The sequence below is a fragment of the Carlito syrichta genome, unplaced genomic scaffold (assembly GCF_000164805.1).
Source record: "Carlito syrichta isolate Samal-C Ts95f unplaced genomic scaffold, Tarsius_syrichta-2.0.1 Scaffold287977, whole genome shotgun sequence".
Classification (NCBI taxonomy): domain Eukaryota; kingdom Metazoa; phylum Chordata; class Mammalia; order Primates; family Tarsiidae; genus Carlito; species Carlito syrichta.
The window spans coordinates 1-24,646 of NW_007232073.1; the positions used below are offsets into that span (position 1 = coordinate 1).

At 42.3% G+C, this 24,646-nt stretch overlaps 1 protein-coding gene across 1 annotated transcript; it reads left to right on the forward strand.

Annotated features, from left to right (window-relative positions):
* Positions 1 to 700: 700 nt before the first annotated feature.
* ELF2 (E74 like ETS transcription factor 2) lies at positions 701 to 24,105 on the forward strand. The gene is made up of 7 exons (XM_021710058.1): positions 701 to 764; positions 9,965 to 10,096; positions 11,663 to 11,836; positions 15,572 to 15,658; positions 19,700 to 19,892; positions 21,606 to 21,959; positions 22,371 to 24,105. The coding sequence occupies exons 1-7, from the start codon at positions 701 to 703 to the stop codon at positions 22,993 to 22,995; spliced, it is 1,629 nt and encodes a 542-aa protein (XP_021565733.1). The 3' UTR covers positions 22,996 to 24,105.
* Positions 24,106 to 24,646: the final 541 nt, after the last annotated feature.

The following is a 24,646-nucleotide window of genomic DNA, read 5'->3' on the forward strand; positions in this document are numbered from 1 at the left end:
ACACACACACACACACACACACGTACGTCTCGCCCCTGGTTCTGTCTCCCTTCGCCGTCGATGCGAGTCGGAAGGGGAGGAGGAGTCGCCGGAGTGACACACACACACACACACACACACACACACGTCTCGCCCCCGGTTCTGTCTCCCTTCGCCGTCGATGCGAGTCGGAAGGGGAGGAGGAGTCGCCGAGCAGCGGGGCCGTGGGCGCCCGCACCGCACACCCTCTTCCCGTCCATTGCGCCGAGGCGGGGGGCTCGAAGTTAGCGACCCGGCTGGCGAGGCCGCTTCGCTTCGCCCGGGGGCGTCGTGGGCACACGTGTCTCGCCATTTCATGGGAGGGCTGCTGAGTTCAGGCGAAGTCTGGAAGGCGGAATAACGCGTTGATGGCGACCAGCCCTGTGCGCGACACCGTGCGCTGCTGCGCCTTCCCGAGGTCCCAGGCAGAAGCCCGGCTCCCCGCGCGCGTTGGCTTGACAGTTACTTCCGGATCAGAACAGGGCTGCCGTCTTTGCGCGAGCACCGAGAGGACTCGGCTCCTGTGCTGATGTGCAGCCCGTTCACGACGTGGTGTGCATTGCGGATGGCACTGGTGTGCCGCTGGCACTGGCGCCGCTTGGGGTGGTCGGGTCGGTGCTGATTCTGCGAGTGTTCCACGTGGACACGTCCGCGGCTGTGGACACTTGCAGGGCGCCCTAGCATGCCCTTGCTTCAGAACTTGGAGAAGTGCTGTAGAGGCGAGGGGCCAGACTTCGCCAGTGAAGGTATTTTCCCATAAGCTTTTGCAGTCACCAGTTGAAACTGGACGTGACCCGTAGACACTTTGCTTTGAGGGGTTGTACGGAGACTGTCTTCGATCTGAACATAGAAGAGATTTGTCTTCCTTTGATAACGGGCTTTGCAAAAAGTTCAGTGCGGTTTTCCAGCTCCACTGCATTTCTTTAGTACACACAGATCTGCCAAATAAAGTTTCTTTTTTGATCATAATGTTCTGTAAGAAAGTAGGTTTTACAGAATTATTTTCAAATTATTTCCTCAGTCATGCTCGTGTAATGTGAAGCTTCCCTAACAAGCCCTGTTTTAGAAGGAAACTAGAGACAGGTTTGCTCGTTGGCCCAAGGTTTATTCAGTGAGCTAAAAGTTGAGGAAGGATGCCTCAAAATTAAGATTCAGGATTCAAGTTTTTATTGCTGCCAATTTCCTGTGGCATTGAGAGAGTAATATTTGTAAACTGGAAAGAGTGCCTTTTCACCTCCTTGAGGAAAGTCATCAAGTGTTAGAATTCTTACAGAAATGTTCCAGTCTAATGGGGGAGACAGGTGAAAATCTTGTACCGTATAAATGTAAAAAGCCGTTGCAGTGGTTGCTATAATGGTTTGACGAAGAAAGGTATTTATGAAAACTTCAGAGGAGATAAGCCTTCAGTTAATGTTTATGAAAACTTCGGAGGAGATAAGCCTTCAGTTAATGATAAGCATAGGTTTTTTTCTAAGCCCCTAATGTTATCACTACTGTTGTTATATGGTAAGGTACTAGGGGCTAGACTTTTGCTTTATTTTCCTCCTTTAGAGGCTGAAGTATGGCGTGTATGCACTCTTTTGGCTGTCAGTGTTTATGCTGTCTGAAGAGTGAGTAAAAGACGACATAAGTGAGCTAATTAAAATCACAGTCATTTTAACAAATTATTTTTGTGGTAAAGATTTGACAGACTTTCTAAAGCTTTCATTGGCAACATGATGTATGCGAGTGAGCCTTGACCCTGAAGTCAAGAGTTGAGGGATCTGTATCTGGCTGTCCCTGAACTAGCTAGCGACCTGGCCTCTTTAGGGCTCCATTTTCTGTAGAGGACAGGGTTCACTAGATGATCGCTAATGACTTTTAAGGCTCTAAAATAAGTGGCTCAGAAATGTTTCATGAAAAGTTAAGGCTTCTCTTTTTCTTCGATTTTTAAATACTGCAGCATGTAAGTGAATGTATCTGTGAGGCTGTTATGTAATTGGGAGGTTAATTTCTTTTAGCTAATTTTTGAAAATAGAAATGTGTACCAGATTGGAACTTGAGGCTGTTTAAGTCTGTGATCCAGTTTTGTTTAATAATTTAGACTCATTTCGAGTGTATATATAGCTTAATATAGGAACAATAAATGTCTAGCATTGTTACTTTCCCAAAGTTTACTTGAAAGTATTGTGTCTATGTGGTCTGGATTTTCTGGAAGTTGTTTAGTTTTAAGAATCCTGCCTTCTTTTTCTCAAGTATACGTTCCTTAACTTTTTTCTTTTTTCTTTGAGAAATAAGATCACCAGAAGTTTTCCTCTACAATTTAGTTATTAAATGAAAGTGAATTTTTTTCTGGAAATTTAAGCCTACATATGTTCACTGACAAAAACACCTGATAATTTTTGACAAAACAGTGTTGGAATTTGAAATTGAAAATCCCATTTCTGATTTGCTATAGATTGGAATATCTATGAGACCATAAAATTGAGAAAAAAATTAGCTGTATGTGAAAAGATAAAGCATGCATTAAAATGAAACTTAAGGAATGGCATTCTCTTCTTAAAAAATGTATTTGGAGTTGTGTTTAAGAAGTTACCCTTCAGAATTCACTGCAACATTAGTACTAAAATTCATATAAAAATAGAATTACAGAGTAATATTAGTGTGCAACTAGTCATTTAGAATAATTCAACCTAAAACGATTTCTTTTAGGAACAAACTTGGTTGGTGGAGAAGGTCAGGCAGCAGAGTGTTCTTGGTCATTATTTAAAATAATTCTTTGTGTTATCTGTAGTTTAAATGTTCCAAAGAATGCAAAGAAATACTTATGACAAACTTAAAAAAAACTTCTTTATATGTGAGTAGACAAATATTGTCTTACTTATATAAATAGAATCATGATTTGTCATTTACACACTGACATTTGTTTTGAGAGGCTTAAACAGAAACATAAGGATAGAATTTTATTAGTATTATTAGTATATAACTAGTGTTATTAATTACATTTGATTATAAATTATAGCTCTGTGTCTCAGAGACCAGATTTCTCTGATCTGGGGATTGTAGGAGTCCCAAAAACCTTTCAAGGGATCTGTAAAGTCAAAACTGTCTTTTCACTTTTACAAGTGTACAGAGTTTTCTAGGGGCTCTGCGATGTGATAGTCTGGCAGATTGAATGGAGGAGAGGAGACCCCCGCTGCCTTCTACTCAATCAAGAATCAAAAAGATTTGCAGAAATGTAGAAGACATAGCCACTCACTAACTGGTTTTTGTTTTAAAAAGTTATTTTTCATACAAGTTTTATGTTTACAAGTTTATTATTTAAAGTTTTCTTTGGTTTAATTTCAAATATGATGAATAGCTGTAGAAAGGACCTACATGATCAAGATCTCTTTGAGGTCCTCAGTATTTTGAGTGTAAAAGAGTCTTCTGACCAAGAGTCTGAGAGTAGCTGCCTTATGGTGGTGTTGTTCAAGTCTGTGCCGTTCAATATGGTAGCCGCTCGCCGCATGTGACTGTTGAGCAATTGACATGGGGCTGAGAAACTGAACTGCTAGTTTAATTTTAATTAATTTTTAAACACGCAGTGGAAAACTTTATGTTGATTACATGTTGAAATGGCAATACTTTGCATATGTTAGTTTAAATAAAGGTATTAATTTCTCCCGTGTACTTCTTAAAATGAGGCTTCTGGAAAATTTAAATTATATGTGGCTTTTATTTTTATTGGGAAACTCTGGTTTAGAAAATAGTTTCCTTTTTTTTTCCCTCTGTATACCTTATAAGTTGATTAGAAGGGCAAGGTGGGGTGTCCCAGACCTTGCTTTTCCATTGCATTCTTTTGTATTCTTCTTTTACCTGTGACTGTCAGTTACAGCCTTGGGGCATTAGAGGGTCGCTGTAGTAAGATAGGTGCTGTAGGTGAATGATGACCTTGTAATGTTCTTTTATGGTGCTGCTTATAGAGGAAGGACGATATCACCCAATGGGTGTTTTCTAATTTTTTTTTCATTGCTCTCAAACTAAATTGCTATTAAATTTTATTTTGAACTTGAGAACATTTTTATGAACGAGATCCACTGCCAGCATTCTCTTATGCAAAACTGAGAGGTTATGCCTCTTGTCAGACTTAATTACCAAGTTTGGTATTTTGTAACAGCTGTTGCCTGAGTCTGGAATAGTCTGCAGTACCATACGAACACCAGTTGATTAGAGGGATGGAAAGGGTGCAAGAAGACTTTTACCAATAGTGAATGAGGGCATAAGCAAATTATATATTTGGCACTGATTAAAATTAAAATCGTCTTTGAAATTTCTCTGATGCATTTATTTCTTCAAGGAGGATTGACTAGTAACACCAGCTACTAGTGGTGCCTAGAAAATGATACCTGTCATTTTACTTTTAGCTTCATTGTTTCTATTTTTAAAATGAGTTGCTTATTTTCTTCCCTCTGTAAATTTCATGCCCAGGTCAAAAAACATACCAGTAAGTCAAGTTTTAGGTAGAAGATAAGGAGTTCTATTTTTCAGCCCTTCCTTGTTTGTGGGCTGCTTACAGTGTTGATTGCACAATACTGTTAAATTCTTGTTTATTCCTAACAGATGTGCAAAATTTTATTTTAAATGTCAGAATTATTGATCTGAACAAAACAGTATTGAAGTTTTTTAATTATGGAAACGTGAATAGAAATGTTTCTTAAATTTCTGTTACCAAAAATGACCTGTTGACTTATGTCAACAAAAGTAAAAAGAGATAGTGTTCAATTTTGCAAAATGGATTAAGTATTCTTGGAAACTGGCATTGGCACAATACTGTAAGTTGACTTGAGAACAGGTGCTTAGGTTTTCGTGTTAGCTTTACTCGAGTCAGTAAATACAAATGACAAGAGGAAAAACTGGTAAGCAGCACAAAGGAGAGAAATCGGGGTCCCCTTAACAAGCTGTTCACTCACAGTAACTTCAGAGTAGTTGACACATTTATTTAGTTTTACAGTATTTTGCTTCTGCTTACGTTTTTCCTGCTCTCTGAACTACAGGTTGAGCATTCCAAAATCTAAAACTTTCGAAGTGCTGACATGACACACCACAGAAATGCTCATTGGAGCATTTTGGAATTGGGGTTTGAGATGCTCAGCTGCTAAGTACATAATGCAGATACTCCCAAATTAAAAACAAAACCAAAATCTGAACCACTTCTGGTCCCTAGCATTTTGGATAAGGGATACTCATCCTGTAGTAGCATAAACTTCATGGGGCCAGAGATCTGTTTGCATATTAGTCAGGGCTATAGCACAGGGCTTGGCACATGGTTAACACTCAACAACTGGCTTTTGGGGGTTTTTTTTGAGTCAGGGTCTCACTGTATTGCCCAGGCTGGAATGCAGTAGCATGATCACAGCTCACTGCAGCCTCCAACTCCTGGGCTGAAGCGATTCTCCTGTGTCAGCCTCCCAAGTAGCTGGGACTACAGGTGTGTGCCACCACACCTGGCTAATCTTTTTTATTTTTTGTAGAGAAGAGGTCTCGCTGTTACCCAAGCTGGGCTTAAACTTCTGGGCTCAAGCAGTCCTCCTGCCTTAAAGTTGTTGGGATTACAGGCATGAGCCATCTGTTGATTGCACATAGAGTATTAGATCTTCTGGCTGATCATTCATAGATAATTTATGTATATTTTATAGTCTCATCCTAAAGTTAAAGTATGAGTGAATTTTCTTAATTTTGTATGTATTTTATTTTACTCTCTATAAAGTATTTATGAAATGTTGAGTTTGGGAGAAAAGTGAAGGTTTAGGTCAGGAATAAGAGCAAGAAAATACACTGTAGCTCTTTCACAGAAACAAAGAGCTGAGTATCACCTGTCCTCACTCATAAGTGGACCCTGAACAATTATTGTACTACTGTAAGAAAGGGATTGGCAGTAGCGAGAAACTGCCAGGAGAGGGGCGGGGAAGTGGAATTGGCTGTAGTGGGAATCTGCCTGGGGAAGGAGGGGGCACACCTTATCAACAAGGGTACCTGCATAATGAACATTTGTATACCTAAACCTGAATTGTACCCCATATCTTTAAAATAAAAAAATTAAAAGTTAAAAAAAGAAATGCACTTTAAAGAAATAATGTCCATTGACAGATTTGATAACACAAAATCATGGCTTTAAAATGTGCCTCAGACTATGTAAGAGTTCAGGGCATATAATATATAACTGTTAGACAGATTTGATTTTGTTTATAACTTAAAACATTTTAAAATCTGGTGAAATTCTATTGCTGTGTTATTGAATACTTGTAGCTCTGATTTTAGTATGGTAGTGTTTCTAGGGTGTGTCTTAATACAATTCTATAAGGAATTAGTTTACCCAGGATGGTTTATTAATAGCACCTAAGACAACAGCTACATTGCAACCCAAGCAAACTAGGAAGAAAATGGTGACGAGAATACATTCTTAAAACCTGAGATTTTGCTTTTCAAGGTTCCCCCCCCCTCCCCTGGGTGTATGTGAGTATTGTGTAGCGAGGCACTGGAAAAAATACTTGCGGATTTTTGCTACGTAATAATGCTGAGTTTCTTCCAGTTGAGCTGGACAGGCTGGTTGACTCCTGGGCTGCAGATAAGAGTAAGCAGGGTCACCTAAAGATAGATTGACTTAGAGGTTTGGCTGCCTCTCTGGAACCATTCCACTTGGAGCAGATTTCCATAAATGGAAAGAGCAACTGGAGAGCCCCAGTACCTTGGTGAAGAGCGCAGATGATGTGCAACAGGTGGTAACACAGTCCCTGGGTTTACAAAATAAATGCCCTCCCAGCGACTGCTGTGTAAGGTGGAGGCTTTTAGCATTTCGTGAATTTGAGACTTAGTGGATCCCCCCCATCACAGGTTTCCTGGAAACAAAAGACTCATCTCTTCAGTATGTAGTGCTTATGAATTTGCAACATGCTTTTATGAAATTGGTGTAAACATTGGCCTTTAGTGCCTTTAGGGGACATCTTGAGAAAATCTGTCAAATTGGAAACTTACGCATTCATGTTTCAGAACCACTTACCAAGTTAACTATTCAGGAGGTGAAATTAGTAAATATGTTGCCAAGATAATACATTTGTTCTTGAATTACTAATTATCCTGTAAGGTCAGATTTTAAATGGGTTAGCATAGCTGCCCCGACCTCAAGGAGTTTTATAATCTTACAGGAGTGATAAGAAATTATCTTTCTGTTTTGCGTAAGAGCAAACTGAGGCTTAAGAGTGATTAAGTTGCTTGCCTCTGGTAACAGAAATAAGTGGCAGAGACCAAAACCTAAACTGTTGAACCTGAAAGCCCAGGCCCCCACTGTACTTGGTGTTTTGCAAGTAATGTGGTCAGCAGAGCATCAAGGAGGTGCAAGGAGAAAGACACGGGGTGGTGGGACCAGAAAAGACTTCATGGGAAAAAAAATAGGGAACCCTTAAGAAAAAGTCTTCAATTATAACTCAGCAAAGAGCCGGACTCGGTGGCTCAGCCTGTAATCCCACGCCTTTGGGAGGCTGAGGTGAGTGGATTGCCTGAGCCTGCGGGTTCGAGACCCGCCTGGGCAACTTGGCGAGACCTCATCTCTACAATAAACCAAAAAATTAGCCGGGTGTGGTAGCGTGCGCCTGTAGTTCCAGCTACTTGGAAGGCTGAGGTGGAAGCAGGTTGAGGCTGCGGTGGCGGGAGCGACCACTGCACTCCAGTCTGGGCGACTGAGTGAGACTCCAACTCAAAACAAAAAAACCCAAAAAAACCAAAAACCCAGCGAAGACTAGTGAGGTTCTGAAGAGAACAAAGTTATTGTAAAGAAAGCTCCCAGCTATTCTGACACTGAAGCGAATGCATACTGTTACCCATCTTCAGATGGTGGTCTCAGTATACCTGGCTATTGGGTCCAGGACGCCCTTCCCCCACCAGGCAGATACCAAAATTCGAGGATACACAAGTCCCGTATATAAAATGACGTGGCATTTGCATAGACCCTGTGCACATCCTCCCGTATTCTTTTTTTAAAGGCAGGGTCTCATTCTATCATCCAGGCTGGAGTGCAGAGGTGTGATCACAGATCCCTGCAGCCTTGACCTGCTGGCCTCAAGTGATCCTCCTGTCTCAGCCTCCTGAATAGCTGGGACTTCAGGCGAGTGCTACCACACCTGACTACTTTTAAAATTTTTTTTGTAGAGATGAGGTCTTGCTGTGTTGCCCAGCTTGGTCTCGAACTCTAGGGGTCAGGCAGTCATCCTACCTCGGCCTCTCAAAGTGTTGGGACTGTAGACTTGAGCTACTACGTTGGGCCTTCCTGTAAACTTTAAATCGTTTCTAGATTACTTAGAGTCATACCTTTAGTATGTAGTACTTTTGATTTTGACACAGGATTTGGTGAAATTTGTATAAACATTTGCTTTTAGTTTTTTTAAGGAAACGTCTTGAGAAAACGTCAAAGTGGAAACTGTTACATATTCATGTACTATGTAAATGCTATGTGAATAGTTGTTATACTGTATTGTTCCCCCCCATATTTTCCATCTGAGGTTGGCTGAATTCGGGGAGCCCATGATATGGAGGGCTGACTGCATTTAGTCATCCAGGAGAGTCCGTAAGAATCAGACTAATTCAACTGGGTACGGTGGCTCATAGTAATCCCAGCACTTTAGGGGGTGGAGGCGAGAGGATTGCCTGAGCCGAGGGGTTCGAGACCAGTCTGGGCAACTTGACGAGACCTCGTCTCTACAATAAATCAAAAAATTAGCTGGGCGTAGTGGCACACACTTGTAGTTCCAGCTACTTGGAAGGCTGAGGTAGAAGGATCGCCTGAGCACAGCAGGTTGAGTCTGCGGTGGCCATGAGCGTGCCCCTGCACTCCAGCCTGGGCAACAGAGCGGACTCCAACTCAAAAAAAAAAAACAAACAAGCTTCAAACTAACTCATTAAATGAACTTAGATGATGTGTTTCTGACTGATGCTGCTAGAAATTACCCTTGGCTTTAGTGGCAGTACCTCAGGATATATAATTGGCTTCACAGGATTGTTCATCTGGTTTCTCCCTGCCCCTCCCCAATTTAGTTTTGGCCTAAAATTGACGCAAGTCTCAAATTTCAAGGTTTTAAAGCTGGGCATGGTTGCTCATGCCTTTAATCACAGCACTTTAGGAGGCTGAGGTGGGAGGATTGCTTGAACCCCAGGGTTCAAGACCAGCCTGGGCAACACAGCAAGACTTTGTCTCTGCAGAAATGTTAAAAATCAGTTGGTGTGGTGGCATGTGCCTATAGTCCCAGCTACGCGGGAGGCTGAGGTGAAAGGATAACCTGAGCTGAGGAGGTCAAGGCTGCAGTGAGCTGGGATCATGCCACTGCACTCCAGCCTGGGTGACAGAGTGAGACCTTGACTTAAAAACAAACAAAACACCTGGCTGGGTTCGGTCGCTCAGCCTGTAATCCTGCGCTTTGGGAGGCCGAGGTGAATGGATTGCCTGAGCCCGCGGGTTCGAGACCCGCCTGGGCAACTTGGCGAGACCTCATCTCTACAATAAATCAAAAATCAGCCGGGCGTGGTAGTGCGCGCCTGTAGTTCCAGCTACTTGGAAGACTGAGGCAGAAGGATCGCCGGAGTCTAGCCGGTCGAGGCTGCGGTGGCTGGGAGCGCCCACTGTACTCCAGTCTGGGTGACTGAGTGAGACTTCAACTCAAAAAATAAAAATAAAAAAAACACCTTTTTTCAGGGTTTTTGTATTCCTTTGAAAAAGATTTAGAAGCTTCTCAGTAATTTCTGATCGACATCATCGGTTGCATTAAAGTATTTCTATAAATAATTTGTATAGACAAATATGTATCATTGGTTCATTTAGACTTATTCACGTGGAAGTTGATTTATATATGTTTTCCATTTCTCTCCCAGGAATGAATAGATTTATTTCTAGACAGTGATGTGTTTCAGAGATGTGTTCAGTATATTTTTAATTGAATAGAACCTTTCTTCCCTCCAGTGGAAGCGTCGGTTCACAGCAGCAATGCACACTGCACAGACAAGACCATCGAAGCTGCCGAAGCCCTGCTTCATATGGAGTCTCCTACCTGCTTGAGGGAATCCAGGAGTCCTGGTGCGTAGATGTCCACTCTATATGTCACACTACTTCATGTATCTAGAGTTGGGCTGCTGTTCTAATGCGAGGGGATTGTTGGAGTTTTCAAAGACCCATCATACGTGGATGCCTGACAGCAGCGAACTTTGTGAAGGTCCTCGAGTTGCAAATACTTAATTTTCATTGTAAATGACATAGAAAATGCCCACTAGAGACAGGCACATGTTTATTAAATAGCTGTTGATATCGTTCTGTTTGTTTCCTTGACTCCAGGTAAATTGCAGGCCTTTGCAGTCCGTAAGAGTCTGGTGGGTTAGGGCAGCTGCCTCTCGTGACCACTTTCGCGCCTTTGTTCAGCGTCAGACAGGAAGTGGCTCCAGCGACCCGTCCATGGAAGGCGGGGCCGCACACCATTTGCTTCGCATACCTTTCAGCCTGGAGTCTCTCCCTTTCCTTTGGTCCCTTTCTTTCTTTGAGACTGACTTTGATAGTCATTTTTTCCCTAATTCTCATGTCATTTTGACTCACTGTCCAAATGTTCATTTGATTTGATACAGCCAGATTGGCCCTTTTCATTGTGATTTACAGTAAATGCTAGGAGCAGCCGTGCATTTTAGTTGGAACAGGAATCCCGTGTGTTATTTAGACAGGAGAAGAAAATCAGGGCACTTGTATTCGGCAAACTAATCTAATCTGTACACACTGCTTAGTGACCAAAATCAGGGCTCTTCCATTAAATAAAGCTTTTCAGATACTAAAAGGTGAGAGTAATTGGTTCGTAACAAGCAGGCTTTCCTTTTCTTCATATTCTAAAAATGAACTGTAGGCTGTAGCTGCTTGCTTTTGCTGCATGTATATTTGGAAATCTTTTAAATGTGCGTGTGTTACCTAGCTAAAGAATAATGATGAATATGTAGAAGGGAAGAAATCAAATAACTCACTCTTAAACTCTGCTCAGATGCTTTCCCAACTGCCAAAGTAGCTCACAGTTTTTTGTTGTTTTTTTTTTGAGTGGGAGTCTTGCTCTGTCGCCCAGACTGGAGTGCAGTGGCACGCGCCTGGCCAGCGCAGCCTCGCCCTGCTGGGCTCCGGCGATCCTTCCGCCTCAGCCTTCCAGGTAGCTAGAACCACAGGCGTGTGCTACCACACCCGGTTAATTTTTGATTTATTGTAGAGATGAGGTCTCGCCAAGTTGCCCAGGCAGGTCTTGAACCTGTGGGCTCAGGCAATCCACTCACCTCAGCCTCCCAAAGTGCTGGGATTACAGGCTGAGCCACCGAGCCCGGCCCAAAGTTTTTTCTACAGTGAGCTTGAAAGTATCTACAGACGTGTAGAAGGAGGGTGACCATTTATGGTCCTCGTCTCACCCAGAGGATTCACATTTCCTTGGAGTCGGTTTCTTTGCGTTTATTTTCCATGCATTTAGGTCATGTTGCATGTCAGCAAATTAACTTCCTCCGCAGTAAGCTTTTCTCCTGCTTCGAGTCATCCTTAATAAGCCCCACATCTTCTAGATATCGAACCGACCACAAAAGAAACACTGATGGGGATGGGAAATTTTAATTTTCTGACTTTTTTTTATAGTGGAAGTGTTTGTCCCTCCTTGTGTGTCAACTCCAGAATTTATCCACGCTGCTATGAGGCCAGATGTCATAACAGAGACGGTAGTGGAAGTGTCGACTGAAGAGTCAGAACCAATGGATGCCTCTCCTATCCCTGCGTCGCCGGATAGCCACGAACCAGTGAAAAAGAAGAAAGGTAGGGTCCGTCTGTACATTCCTGAGACAGCAGGCGCGTTTTTTTCTGACTTGTTTTCCTCTTCAAGGAACATGGAAAATAATATGGGAAGTAGGTTTAAGAGCGATGTTATCTTAACTAGATATTCTCAAAGAATCAACACATGGAGACTTTAAGTTTGTATTTTAACATACGCCTGCTGCTTAAAGAGTTGGTGTGCACGCCCTGAAGCTGCTTGCACGACAGTAATAGTGATAGGTGTTGAACACAGAGGGCAGAGTAGACCCCTGCACGCACATCTGGCCTTCTATTTGCTGATCCTTGTATAGGTACTTGGTTATTGTAAAAAAAAAAAAAAAGTATTCTCTCTATTTACAGTTTTGTCTTTTGTGAACATTCAAAAAACAAAAAACTAGATGCCTGTGGTTCCTTCCAGCTGCTCAGGAGGCTGAGGCAGGAGGATTACTTGAGCTCAGGAGTTTGAGACCATCCCGGACCACTTAGCGAGACTGTATTGCTTAAAAAAAGCCCAATACAATTTTTCCCTCATACTTTCTGCTTTATTTTGTTGTTGTTGTTCCAATTTATTTTTATTTTTTGTAGACACAGTCTCACTGTGTTGCCCAGGATGGTCTTGAGCTCCTGGGCTCAAGCAGTTCTCCTACCTCGGCCTCCCAAAGTGCTAGGCTGTAGGTGTGAACCACCACGCCTGGTTCCTCTGCTTTAAAACACCAAGATTGCCAATAGGAACTTTTAGTTGGCATAAGCTCACCGGGGGTAAAGAGCATTTCTACTTAGTATTTGATTTCTGCTGAATTTTCCACTCCCCTGCCCAGTGGGTAAATCACAAGGCCCTAGCACATGTCCAGAATCGTGAGGAAATGGGCAGTACATGGGTCCTTTACTGTTCAAATCAAAGGTAAAATCTGGAAGAAATGAACTCCTAGATAATTCGACGCTATTCTAGTTTTACTTTCTTCCCTAACTCTTTATGTTTTAGAGGAAAAAAAAAATCAAAGACAAAAGTAAGGGAGAGGTGTGTTAGAATCAATGCTGCTTTCTTTTACTCATCAAATATAGTGATTCAAGTCGCTGTGACGTGCACCATTCTGTGTTCATTGCTTAAGGGAGATAAAAATAAGACAGTGTCTCCCCCATATAATTCACGTAGGTTACATGCATCTTGAGAGAGGTATGAATGAGAGGATTTAGAAGGAAGAATTACTTCCTGCTGTAAATGTCTCAAAACAAAAGGCATACATATAGATAGCCTTATTTACCCATGGCCCACCTTAGCGCTAGGCTGGTTGTGTCTAATGGGAGCTGTAGCAAAATACAAATACTTAAGACATTTTTAAGTGAAAAAGCGGGGGACGTGTAGGGAATCAGGATGTGACGTGATGTAAAGCAGGAAATAGTTTGCCAATGTAATGCTAACTTTATCTCTGTAAATGCTCTCAGTGAATGACCGTTTACCAGTTGTACAAAAGCATTCGGTGCTCATTGCTATATGGGAGACGATAGAGAATCAGACAGGCTGTCATCATTTATATGTTTGTAGTTAAGTGCATTTGGGACATACACACTGAGGTTATATTTTAATAGCAGAACCTTTTTATTCCAGAACCTTTAATGTACTAATGTGTATTGTGAGTCTCCGAGAGAAGATAGCGTACAGTGTTCTTCAAGTTAATATGGGCTGGGTGTGGTGGCTCATGACTGTAATCCCAGCACTTTGGGAGGTCGAGATAGGAGGATGGCTTGAGGCCAGGACCTCCAGACCAGCCTGGGCAACACAGTGAGACCCCCATCTCTATAAAAAATAAAAATTAGCCAGGTGTGGTGGTGCATATCTGTAGTCCCTGCTTACTTGGGAGGCTAAGGTGGGAGGATCTCTTGAGCCCACAAGCTTGAGGTTATTGTGAGCCATGATTGTACCACTGCACTCAAGCCTGGGTGACAGAGTGATTTTCTGTCTGGGGGCGGGGTGGGGGGGAGTTAATTTCACCATAGAACTTGTTTTTTTACGGAGGAACATGATTTTTGAAATGTTGCTTTCTGAGAAAACATTAATCCTTTTTGGGCTGACTTTTCTATTAGGTTGGACTTTCATGTTTAAACTTAGGAGATGGTGAAGATGTTAAGTATTATTGCTGACTGATACATATATATAAATATGATTTAAGTTGATAAGTTAAGCTGTATTCTAACAAAGAGATTAGTGAACTTTCTGTTTTAATTTTTGCCAAAGTAGACTTCTTATTGATTGGAACTATTAGAGTGAAATCCTAGAATACATCTATGTATTTTGAAATATAAATTAATGTACTTTGACAGGCATGAGGGCTCACGCCTATAATCCCAGCATTTTAGGAGGCCAAGGTGGGAGAATTGTTTGAGCCCAGCATAAGTGACATGATGAGACCTCGTCTCTACAAAAAATAAAAAAAATTAGGTGGGTGTGGTGGTGCATGCCTGTAGTCCCAGCTACTCAGGAGGCTGCAGCAAAAGGATAGCTTGAGACCGGAAGTTGAGACTGAGGAGAGTGGTGATCGTGCCACTGCCCTCCAGCCTGGGCGACAGAGTGAGAGCCTGCCTTAAAAAAGCCATACTTCAATGTAGCTCTTTATGTGGTTTATTTAAATTAGGCTTGCTAGTGTAGACTAGAGTGACATCAGAAATCTCAGATGTAGAACAGTCGCCAAATCAGTAGTAATATACTTCATCTGAAACTATAACAGACTCGAATATTTCCATCCTCTCACGAGGCTTCCTCTCACCCGCCAGCGTTCATCCATCTGTGCTGGGGATTGAATATGAGCCATTTCAGGCTTAGGCCTTCGCTAGGGTGGAGAAGCATGACAGCTCTGCTTTTCTGTTCATTGTGGATGCTTGTCTGTGCAAGAGCCCTGTGGCAGAAATGAAGAGGAGCAAGAGGGAAGGGCTCCAACATTGCTTGAACAGATCTCAGTCACTGGAGGGTCGTTGTACCCTCATAACATATCTCCTGTTGAGGTGGGACAGTCAGACACCTAGCTTACATTCTGGTGAGTTAACTGGTTCAGAACTGTAGTGAGTGTTTATTATTTGTTACTTTTCCTCATTTGATAGGTTATCAGGTCTTCTGCAATAAGTTGAATTTTATATTAGCTTTTGTTCCTACATTAATATAAAAGATGAGCAAGTCGAGGCTCTGGCTGTATAAATAATGCTTGCCATATCCATTGAGATTACTGCCAACTAACTGCTGTAATCTAAAATTGCAGAAGCCAGTCACGGGGGCTCATGGCTGTAATTCCAGTACTTTGGGAGGTCGAGGAAGAAGGATCTCTTGAGCCCAGCCTGGGCAACTTGACCTCGTCTCTTAAAAAAAAAAATCAAAAAATTAGCCAGGCAATTGTAGCACAGGCCTGTAGTCCCAGTTTCTTGGGAGATTGAGGCAGAAGGATCATTTGAACCCAGAAGGTGGAGGTTGCAGTGAATCCTGATGGTGTCACTGCACTCTAACCTGGGCGACAGAGTGGGACTCCGACTCAAAAATAAATAAAAATGCAGAAGTGTGTTTAATACTCCTTTTAGAAGTAACTTTAAATTTAGTAAGGTAAGCTACATTTAACTTTTCCAGATACGTTGAGCATATTAATCTACAAATTAGTGCCCATTTTAATGAATAACGTGTAATCAGAGAGCCTGCTAATTGTGCTTCTCTTATTTTTTGTTTTTTAATGTATGGTTTCAATATCTTATTTTTTTCAGTTGGCCGTAAACCAAAGACCCAGCAATCACCAATTTCCAATGGGTCTCCTGAGTTAGGTATAAAGAAGAAACCGAGAGAAGGAAAAGGTAATTTGGGGAGGGCTGTTTTGGAAGTGAGATGATTTATTTTTCAGTTGGCTGACATTTTTGTATTTGCAAGAAAAGACTATTTCTAGGACATGCACATAGGAGAGAACCGTCTCTGGTAGTTCTTAATAAGACGTGATCAGCATAACCTTCAGAGCTTTTTCATAAATATCTATGCCCAGTGACTACCCCAGAGTTCTATAGCTCTAGTGACATCATAGCGACATGAAGGAGCAGGCTTTTTATTTACATCTGAAAAAAGACTTAAGGACAGTCTGATGCCCACCTTCCTAAGAGCCATCGTTTGGGGGGGTGTGCGAGTGTCACAGTGCCACCTGTAATTGAAAGAGGCTTGCTACAACTGAGAATTGTTTCTGAAGGGTGACTTCTTCACGGTCTAGAAGCAGGGCCAGAATTCTAGGCAAGCTAAGTTTGTTTTCCAGAAAACACATTTCAGTCATATCAGTTACAAATCAGAACAAACTTAACCGTATTTTCGCTGTAGAATTTGTATGTCCTCTTTTAAAATGAAAACACCCACAAGCTTCCCCACATATTCTTTCTTAATGTGTTGGGTGAGATGACTTCAAATAACATTTCAATGGTGGGTTTTTGATGTGTTCTGTCTAACAATGTGATGACTGAAATTTATCACTCTCATGAATAAATGTCTTCAGACCAATATTCAGTAGTTGGATAAGTTTTGCATCAATATATCTACATTTATTCTATCCTTAACAGGTAGTCTGATTTAAATGTAATTTTAAATAGAGCAAAATTAAGTCTCTTGGCAGGCGCAGTGGCTCATGCCTGTAATCCTAGCACTTTGGGAGGCCAAGGCGGTAGGATTGCTTGAACCCCAGGAGTTCAAGAACAGCCCCAGCAGCATTTAAAAATTAGCCAAGCATGGTGGTCCATACCTGTAGTCTACTCAGAAGGCTGAGGCAGAAGGATCACTGAGCCCTGGAGGTTGAGGCTGCAGTGAGCCATGATTATGTCACTGCACTCCAAGCTTGGTGTCAGAGTAAGACTCTGACTCAAAAAGAAAAAAAAATGTCTTTAGTAAGCCTACCAAGAAATTTGGTATTTAATTAGACCATAGAAAATAGTTTTCTTTAAAACAAGAAATAGAATTGTTGATTTCAGCTTGGGGGTTGGAATTTATGTGCACTGAGTATTTAAAGGTAATCTGAGGAATATTGATAGATTTAATTAGTTCGGCAAACGTGCAGACATTCGAATTCCTGTTATGTACAAGGCATTGTGTATGCTGTACAGAAATTTCTTCTAGAATAAAATCTCTGTTCATTTTTTGGGGGGAAGGGTGTAAGTTGGAGTCTCACTCTTGCCCAGGTTGGAGTGCAATGGCATGCTCATGGCCACCGCAGCCTCGACCTGCTGGGCTCAGGTGTTCCTTTCACCTCAGCCTTCCAAGTAGCTGGAACTACAGACATGCACCACCATGCCTGGCTAATTTTTTAAAAAAAATTTACTGTAGAGATGAGGTCTCGCCATGTTGCCCAGGCTGGTCTCGAACCCCTGGGCTCAGGCCACCCTCTGACTTCAGCCTCCCAAACTACTGGGATTAAAGGCGTGAGCCACTGTGCCCAGCCTCTGCTCTCTTTTTTTAGGTCTACTCATAGGACCTGATAGTATTTCTGAACAAGTTAGAAGTCTCCCCAGCTATACATTGTGAAGTGGTTGAAGCTTATACATGGTTAATAGATTGAGGTAGTGATGCTGATGGAATAGGGCCACAGAGATAACGAATGTAACATTGTGAAATTGAAGATCAGTCTTTTTAGCTTAGGTTGGATTCAACTCTGGGTTATTGATGAATGTATCAGATTGTAAGGGAAATATCCACAGTGAAAGTGAAATGCCAGCACATCAGTATTTTGACTGAAGGTGGGGGTAGCACTGCTGGGCTTGGAAGCTCTCACCTCAGAGGCGCTGCCCACAGAACCTGGATTTCGGATCTGGGCTGAAGGGTAGTGAAGGGATAGTGCGTGGGCGCCTGGAGACGACATGGTGGCTTGGTCGTGGCATGTGTATGCCTGCCTCTTCCTTCTCAGAACTCTCGTCTGTTCTTTCACTAGTTTAAGGACCTTTGCTCCTCGTGGCTGCAAAGGGCATAACAGAAAAGCAGCCCGAGCTCTCATGGCTGTTGCTTCTGCCTCCTACAAAGGAAAAAAAAAGCCATCCTTTCTTCCTTTGGGACTAATTTTTCACTTGTCCAGATTGCTTTTTTTTACGCGTATCTTCTCTATCTTCCAAGACTTCATGATACCTTACTAGTCCATTTATTGTCACTCCTAAAATCCCACACGCTATTTTCTATGAGTATTTGAAATATAATTATGCATTGTCTTGTAATAGACCTTATATTGCTTCAAACCATTATTTCTTGTATTGTTGTGTCATTTGTCATTTTTTTCCCCTTCCCAACCAAATTATAAATTCCTTGAGGGGGAGGGACCAGGTTTTAAATTCTGTTCTGTATTTTCTATTTACGTAAGTATAGTATTTGATAAATAAGTGCTTTTTTCTGCAGAAACGTCTTAGTATTTCCTCGCTTTCCAGTTTTGTTAGTGGTATGATCCCGAGTTAATGTTGTTGTCACATTTGATGAAGACTTGACTAGTTCTAAGGAATTGCTGTATAACTGTTTCCATGTAAGGAGCTCCTGTTTTAAGACTGAATCACAAATATCTTAGTAACTGAGTTGTTCGTCTGTAATGAAATCTTTTAAGTGTATTACTTATTTTCACTCTACTAGGTATAAGCAATAGAAAGAGATTAGATGTTTTTAAAAATCTGTTTTTAGAGGCAGTAGATTTCATGGATATCAAGTCTTTTTAATCGAGTCTTAATTGACTAGTAATGCAGAGGAAAAGGATGCTTAGAGGAATGCTTAGAAGGCTGAGGTAGTTTGCACTATATAAGACGTGTGCCTCAGAGTTCACGCCTGTAGGTGAGTCACAGAAAAGAAGTTTCTTTTTTTTTGAGTTGGAGTCTCACTCTTGCCCAGACTGGAGTGCAGTGGCACGCTCACGACCACCGCAGCCTCAGTCTGTGGGGCTCCGGCGATCCTTCTGCCTCAGCCTTCCGAGTAGCTGGAACTACAGGCGTGCGCCACAACACCTGGCAAATTTTTGATTTATTGTAGAGATGAGGTTTCACCAAGTTACCCAGGCGGGTCTTGAACCCGCGGGCTCAGGCATTCCACTCACCTTAGCCTCCCAAAGTGCTGGGATAACAGGCTGCGCCACCGAGCCCAGCTCAAAGAAGTTCCTTTTTTTTTTTTGAGGTGGAGTCTCACTCTTGCCCAGACTGGAACCCAGTGGCTGTTCCCGGCCACCGCAGCCTCGACCTGCTGGGCTCCGGCGATCCTTCCGCCTCAGCCTTCCAAGTAGCTGGAACGACAGGCATGGGCTACCATGCCCGGTTCATTTTTTGATTTGTTGTAGAGATGAGGTCTCACCAAGTTGCCCAGGCGGGTCTCAAACCCGCAGGCTCAGGCAATCCACTCACCTCGGCCTCCCAAAGTGCTGGGATTACAGGCTGAGCCACCGAGCCCGGCTCAACGAAGTTTCTTAACACAAGGATTCTAGGACTGATGCCTACATGTTTTGTACACTTCAAAGCTTTTTGCTTGTCTATTCAACAAATAATAAATAACTTTTGATCATGGAATTTGGAGCTATCATATAATAAACGTAGGTGCAAATACCTGTATTTTATTTAGAATTTAAATGATGTAAAGCAACAAATTTACTCCGGCTTAATTCGGTTAGCTTTGTACTAAGCATTATGTCTTTGTGTTTACTGAACTCCTGGCCTCAGATGTGGTGGTGTGCAGGATCCAGGCCCTCTATCATGTTGGTGTCAGAGCTGTAGACACGCGAACGGGTACCACGTCTAAAAACTAGCAAACAAGTGTATTTGGGATTTTTGTGTTATAATGAAGGCACTTTATTTGTCTTTAATTATATATTTAATTGTGTTCATTTTAATCAGTGTCTATTATTGTTTTTAAAGGAAACACAACATACTTGTGGGAGTTTCTTTTAGATCTACTTCAAGATAAAAATACTTGTCCCCGGTATATTAAATGGACTCAGAGAGAAAAAGGCATATTCAAGCTGGTGGATTCAAAGGCTGTCTCTAAGCTTTGGGGAAAGCATAAGAACAAGCCAGACATGAACTATGAAACGATGGGACGAGCTTTGAGGTAAAGACACAAATGAGCGAGTGTCTGGCAAGACGTACACATTTCTTCATACTGTCTGCTAGCTGTTAATTTAGAGAAGCTCAAACTCTCTTATGCCTTTTAACTCTGAGGGTATTCTCGAGAAGCTTCTTGGATTGGAAGTAGATGGGGAGAGAGGAGTCTGGTCTGGATGCTTAAAATTTCAACGTCATTGGAAAATCCATTTTTGCAGAAAATGTGCTTTTGCACTTAGGATAGAAATGGTTAAGTTGTAGGCTTTAAGTTTTTTAATTTTTATTATTATTTTTTGTGTCAGGGTCTTACTCTATCGCCCAGGCTAGGGTGCAGGGGCACGATCATGGCTCTCTGTAGTGTGGCCTTGACCTTCTGGGCTCAGGCAGTCCTCCTGCCTCAGTCTCCCGAGTAGCTGGAAGAACAGGTGCATGCCACCACGTCTGGCTAATATTTTGATTTTATTTTGTAGTCTTGCTGTGTTGCCCAGGCTGGTCTCAAACTTCTGGGCTCAGGCAGTCCTCCTGCCTCTGCTTCCCAAAGTTCTGGGATTACAGGCATGAGCCACTGAGCCTGGTCACGTTGTAGGCTTTAAAAGAAAAAATTAAACCTAAACAAAATAGTTTCCAAAGTTAATTTGCTTTTTCCTTCTTATGAGTTTGTTATAAATGGATTTTTTTGTTTTTGAGTTGGAGTCTCCCTCTGTTGCCCAGCCTAGAGTACAGTGGCATGCTCATGGCTACCACAGCCTAGACCTGCTGGACTCAGGCAATCCTTCTGCCTCACCCTTCCAAGTAGCTGGAACTACAGGCACGTGCCATCACGCCTGGCTAATTTTTCTTGATTGTAGAGATGAGGTCTCGCCAAGCTACCCAGGCTGGTCTTGAACTGGGCTCAGGCAATCCTCTCACCTCGGCCTCTCACAGTATGGTATTATAGGCGTGAGCCACTATGCCCGGCCATAAATGGATTTATCTTGATATGAAAATTTCTCTTAAGTTTAGTCAGCTTTAGAAACTCACATAGTTCTTTTGTAATGTAATGGTTTCTTCTCATTGAGGGTGTTTTTAAGAAACACATGGTCCCCGCCTTTGGGAGGCTGAGGTGAGTGGATTGCCTGAGCCTGGGCAACTTAGCGAAACCTCATCTCTACAATAAATCAAAAATCAGTTGGCGTGGTAGCGCGCGCCTGTAGTTCCAGCTACTTGGAAGGCTGAGGTGGAAGGATCGCCGTAGCCCAGCAGGTCGAGACTGCGGTGGCCGGGAGCAGCCACTGCACTCCAGTCTGGGCGACAGAGTGAGACTCCAACTCAAAAAAAAAAAAAAGAAACACATGGTTTGTGTGACAGTATCCACATTTCATCTCTACTGTAAAGTGAGCATGGTTTAGGTATGTTTCCACATAATCAGATTGTTTTTATAACATATGTAAACATATGTAACAGAATATTATTTCTACCAATGCCAGTGAAATACTCTGTATTAGAATACATTATTATCTTTAAGAAAGAGAATGAGCCTTTTACAGATCTCAAGGTTATGGGACTTAGGGCATCATGCAGTCCGTAGCCTTGTTGGAGCCTTCAGGCTGCGAGAGCCCCTTTTTGCTCATCTGTTACCGGGATCAGAGAGCGCTGCGTTAGTATTCACCGTGCATGGTCTTTTGTGGGGGAGGGGAAGAGGTGATATACTTGATTCATTCCGTTATCTTTTCTCTTACAGATACTACTACCAAAGGGGAATTCTTGCAAAGGTTGAAGGACAGAGGCTTGTATATCAGTTTAAGGACATGCCCAAAAACATAGTGGTCATAGATGATGACAAAAGTGAAGCCTGCAGTGAAGATTTAGCAGCAGCTGCGGATGAAAAGTCACTAGAACGAGTGTCACTGTCTACAGAAAGTCTCCTGAAAGCAGCAGCAGCCTCTGTTCGTGGTGGGAAAAACTCATCCCCTCTAAACTGCTCCCGAGCGGAGAAGGGAGTAGCTAGAGTTGTGAATATCACCTCCCCGGGTCATGAGCCTTCGGCCCGGCCTCCTCCCGCCACCGCGTCTGTGCCGGCGACCCCAGCTCCGAGGTGAGCATGCAGACTGCAGCTGGAACGCGCTGACTTCTGGTTAAGGCCTCCTGGGTGAGAACGGAAGGTCCCTTTGCTTAATATTGGCATCCTAAGAACCCACTGTTGTCAGGACTTGGAAAAGCGCTTGGTATCGTAAATGTCCTTTTTATTGTTAAAGTAAGCATCTCAACTAACCTGAGTTAGTTTTTGTGGTTTTAGAGATGGCGCTTAATGTGGGCTTCGGTTTTTAAAATACATTTGTGTCATGGTGTTCCAGATTCCAAGCTTCAGGGATTGCCGGTACATACCTCTGAAATTTGAGAGCAGCAGTTTTTATACATTTCGGATTTGCATTAAACTTTTGCTCAAGAGACCTGTTGTCTAGCTTGGACTGAAATATAATTAACTTTCTTCTTTCTCATCTTCCAGGACAGTTCGTGTGGCAATGCAAGTACCTGTCGTCATGACATCCTTGGGTCAGAAGATTTCAACTGTGGCAGTTCAGTCGGTTAACGCGGGTGCACCGCTAATAACCAGCACTAGTCCACCCACAGCGACCTCTCCGAAGGTAGTCATCCAGACAATCCCTACTGTGATGCCAGCGTCTGCTGAGAATGGAGACAAAATCACCATGCAGCCTGCCAAAATTATTACCATCCCAGCGACACAGCTGGCACAGTGTCAGCTGCAGACCAAGTCCAATCTTACTGGGTCGGGAAGCATTAACATCGTTGGAACCCCACTGGCCGTGCGAGCGCTCACCCCCGTTTCCATAGCCCATGGGACGCCTGTCATGAGACTCTCAGTGCCTACGCAGCAGGCATCTGGCCAGACTCCTCCCCGAGTGATCAGTGCGGTCATAAAAGGGCCAGAGGTTAAGTCAGAAGCAGTGGCAAAAAAGCAGGAGCATGACGTGAAGACTTTGCAGCTGGTCGAAGAGAAACCAGCAGATGGAAATAAGACAGTGACCCACGTAGTGGTGGTCAGCGCGCCTTCGGCCATTGCCCTTCCCGTAACTATGAAAACAGAAGGACTCGTGACATGTGAGAAGTGAGACCTCAGCGCCGCCGTGGACTTCAGACTGTTAGTGGTAGGACTGACGTCAACATTGGTGAGGGGAGTCATCCAGAAAGTCGAAGAAGACTTTAAAACGCGTTTAATGCATCTAAGGAAACAATCAGACTTACTGGAAGCCAATTACCTATCCCATGTTTCAGTGGGAACCGAACTACATACTGCGATACTGACAGAAAACTGCCTCTTGCGATAGGAAACAGCCGAACCCGCCAGTAAGAAAAGGATTCAAAGGGACCAAGCCGCTCACTACGCTCTCAAGTTACACTAAGACTTGGAACACTAACACTCTGTAAGAGGTCCTGTAGTTTTCAGAGGGGAGGGGTTGGGATGGGTGATCTCCTTGTTACATATAGCAATTTTTGATGCATTTTATATGCATACCAGCAATTATTACTGTGTTCGCACAGTACTCACTTAACTGGTGCTATGTGAAGACTCTGCTAATATAGGTATTTTAGAATGTGAATTGAAGAATGGATCCAAAAGCTTCAGAAAGAGGATAGCAAAAAAAATCTAGTGCGAATTTTTTTTTATATATATCATATAGCTTAAGCTGATTTACAACAAAGGCCTTAGACTAATTTTCGGTTTTCTTTCTTGAAATAAGCTAATGGCTTGTTTGTGTAAAGCTTTTTTATTAAAAGAAAAATTTTAAAAATCTTGTACTAGCACAGTATTGTTATAGAATTTACATGTAACATTTTATATGGTAGTTTAAGTCTGTCAGTTTCTTAATTGTGGACGAATTAACAGTTGGCTCTGGCCTTTTGCTGTAACACGCCTCTGTCACTCACGTAGCCCTGGCATCTGTGCGGACATGTCAGTTTCAGTTCCACTGTCACTTGGACGTTCAGGCTCAGCATGAATTTTTGTCAGGTAGCCCTAATACCTGGAGTTTTCTTTCTTTCTTTCTTTCTTTTTTTTTTTTTTTTTTTAGTTGAAGTTTAAGAGGGAAAGTACCAGTGTTCAGATTTGAACTATAATAGTTTGTATATTCAACATTTGAAGTATATTCTATTTTGTTGTACTCTTGTTTCAAAGTGTATTCAAGTAGGTTTTCTGAAATATAGAAAAGAAATTTATCTTGTTTTGGTCTCTGTTGGTATTTTTAACAATGCTCAAAAGCCAGTGAGAGATGCTGTTTTATTAAGAAGTGATACAAATCCTCTATTTCTCCTTCCCAACTACCATGTGAAGAAATTTTACTTCTGTTCCATTATATTAATATCTGGCAATGTATTACATGTTGCCACTGCCTTTCCAGTTACTGTCGAATTTCGTGTTTCCTTGGCCACCCTTGAGAACTCAGACTGTTTGTTTCGCAGTCAGACCTTTTGCGGTTGGAAGAATGAAGAGCCAGTCCTCCAGCTCTTCTGCAGATTCAGAAACTGAGGTTGAAGGGTTATGTAAATTACCTGATTTCATACAAAAGTAGGTCCTGTCACTCCACATCTTTGGTTTTTCCTAATACAAAGAACAAGTGTCTATTTTTACATCCTTTAGCAACTTAGATGAACTGAACTTAATATTCTTTGTCCTTTAATTGTGCATTTCAACAGGTACTACTTAGGTCAACAAAGATTTTTATAACAGCTCCCTTTTTAGTCTTGTTTTTATCTTTTTCATAA

Excerpts from the sequence above, each read along its gene's own strand:
- ELF2 (XM_021710058.1), top strand. The coding sequence starts at position 701 with ATGCCCTTGCTTCAGAACTTGGAGAAGTGCTGTAGAGGCGAGGGGCCA. Across the intron at positions 765-9,964 it reads GCCAGACTTCGCCAGTGAAG|AACCTTTCTTCCCTCCAGTG; the intron begins GTATTTTCCCAT and ends TTAATTGAATAG. Across the intron at positions 10,097-11,662 it reads GAGGGAATCCAGGAGTCCTG|TGGAAGTGTTTGTCCCTCCT; the intron begins GTGCGTAGATGT and ends TTTTTTTTATAG.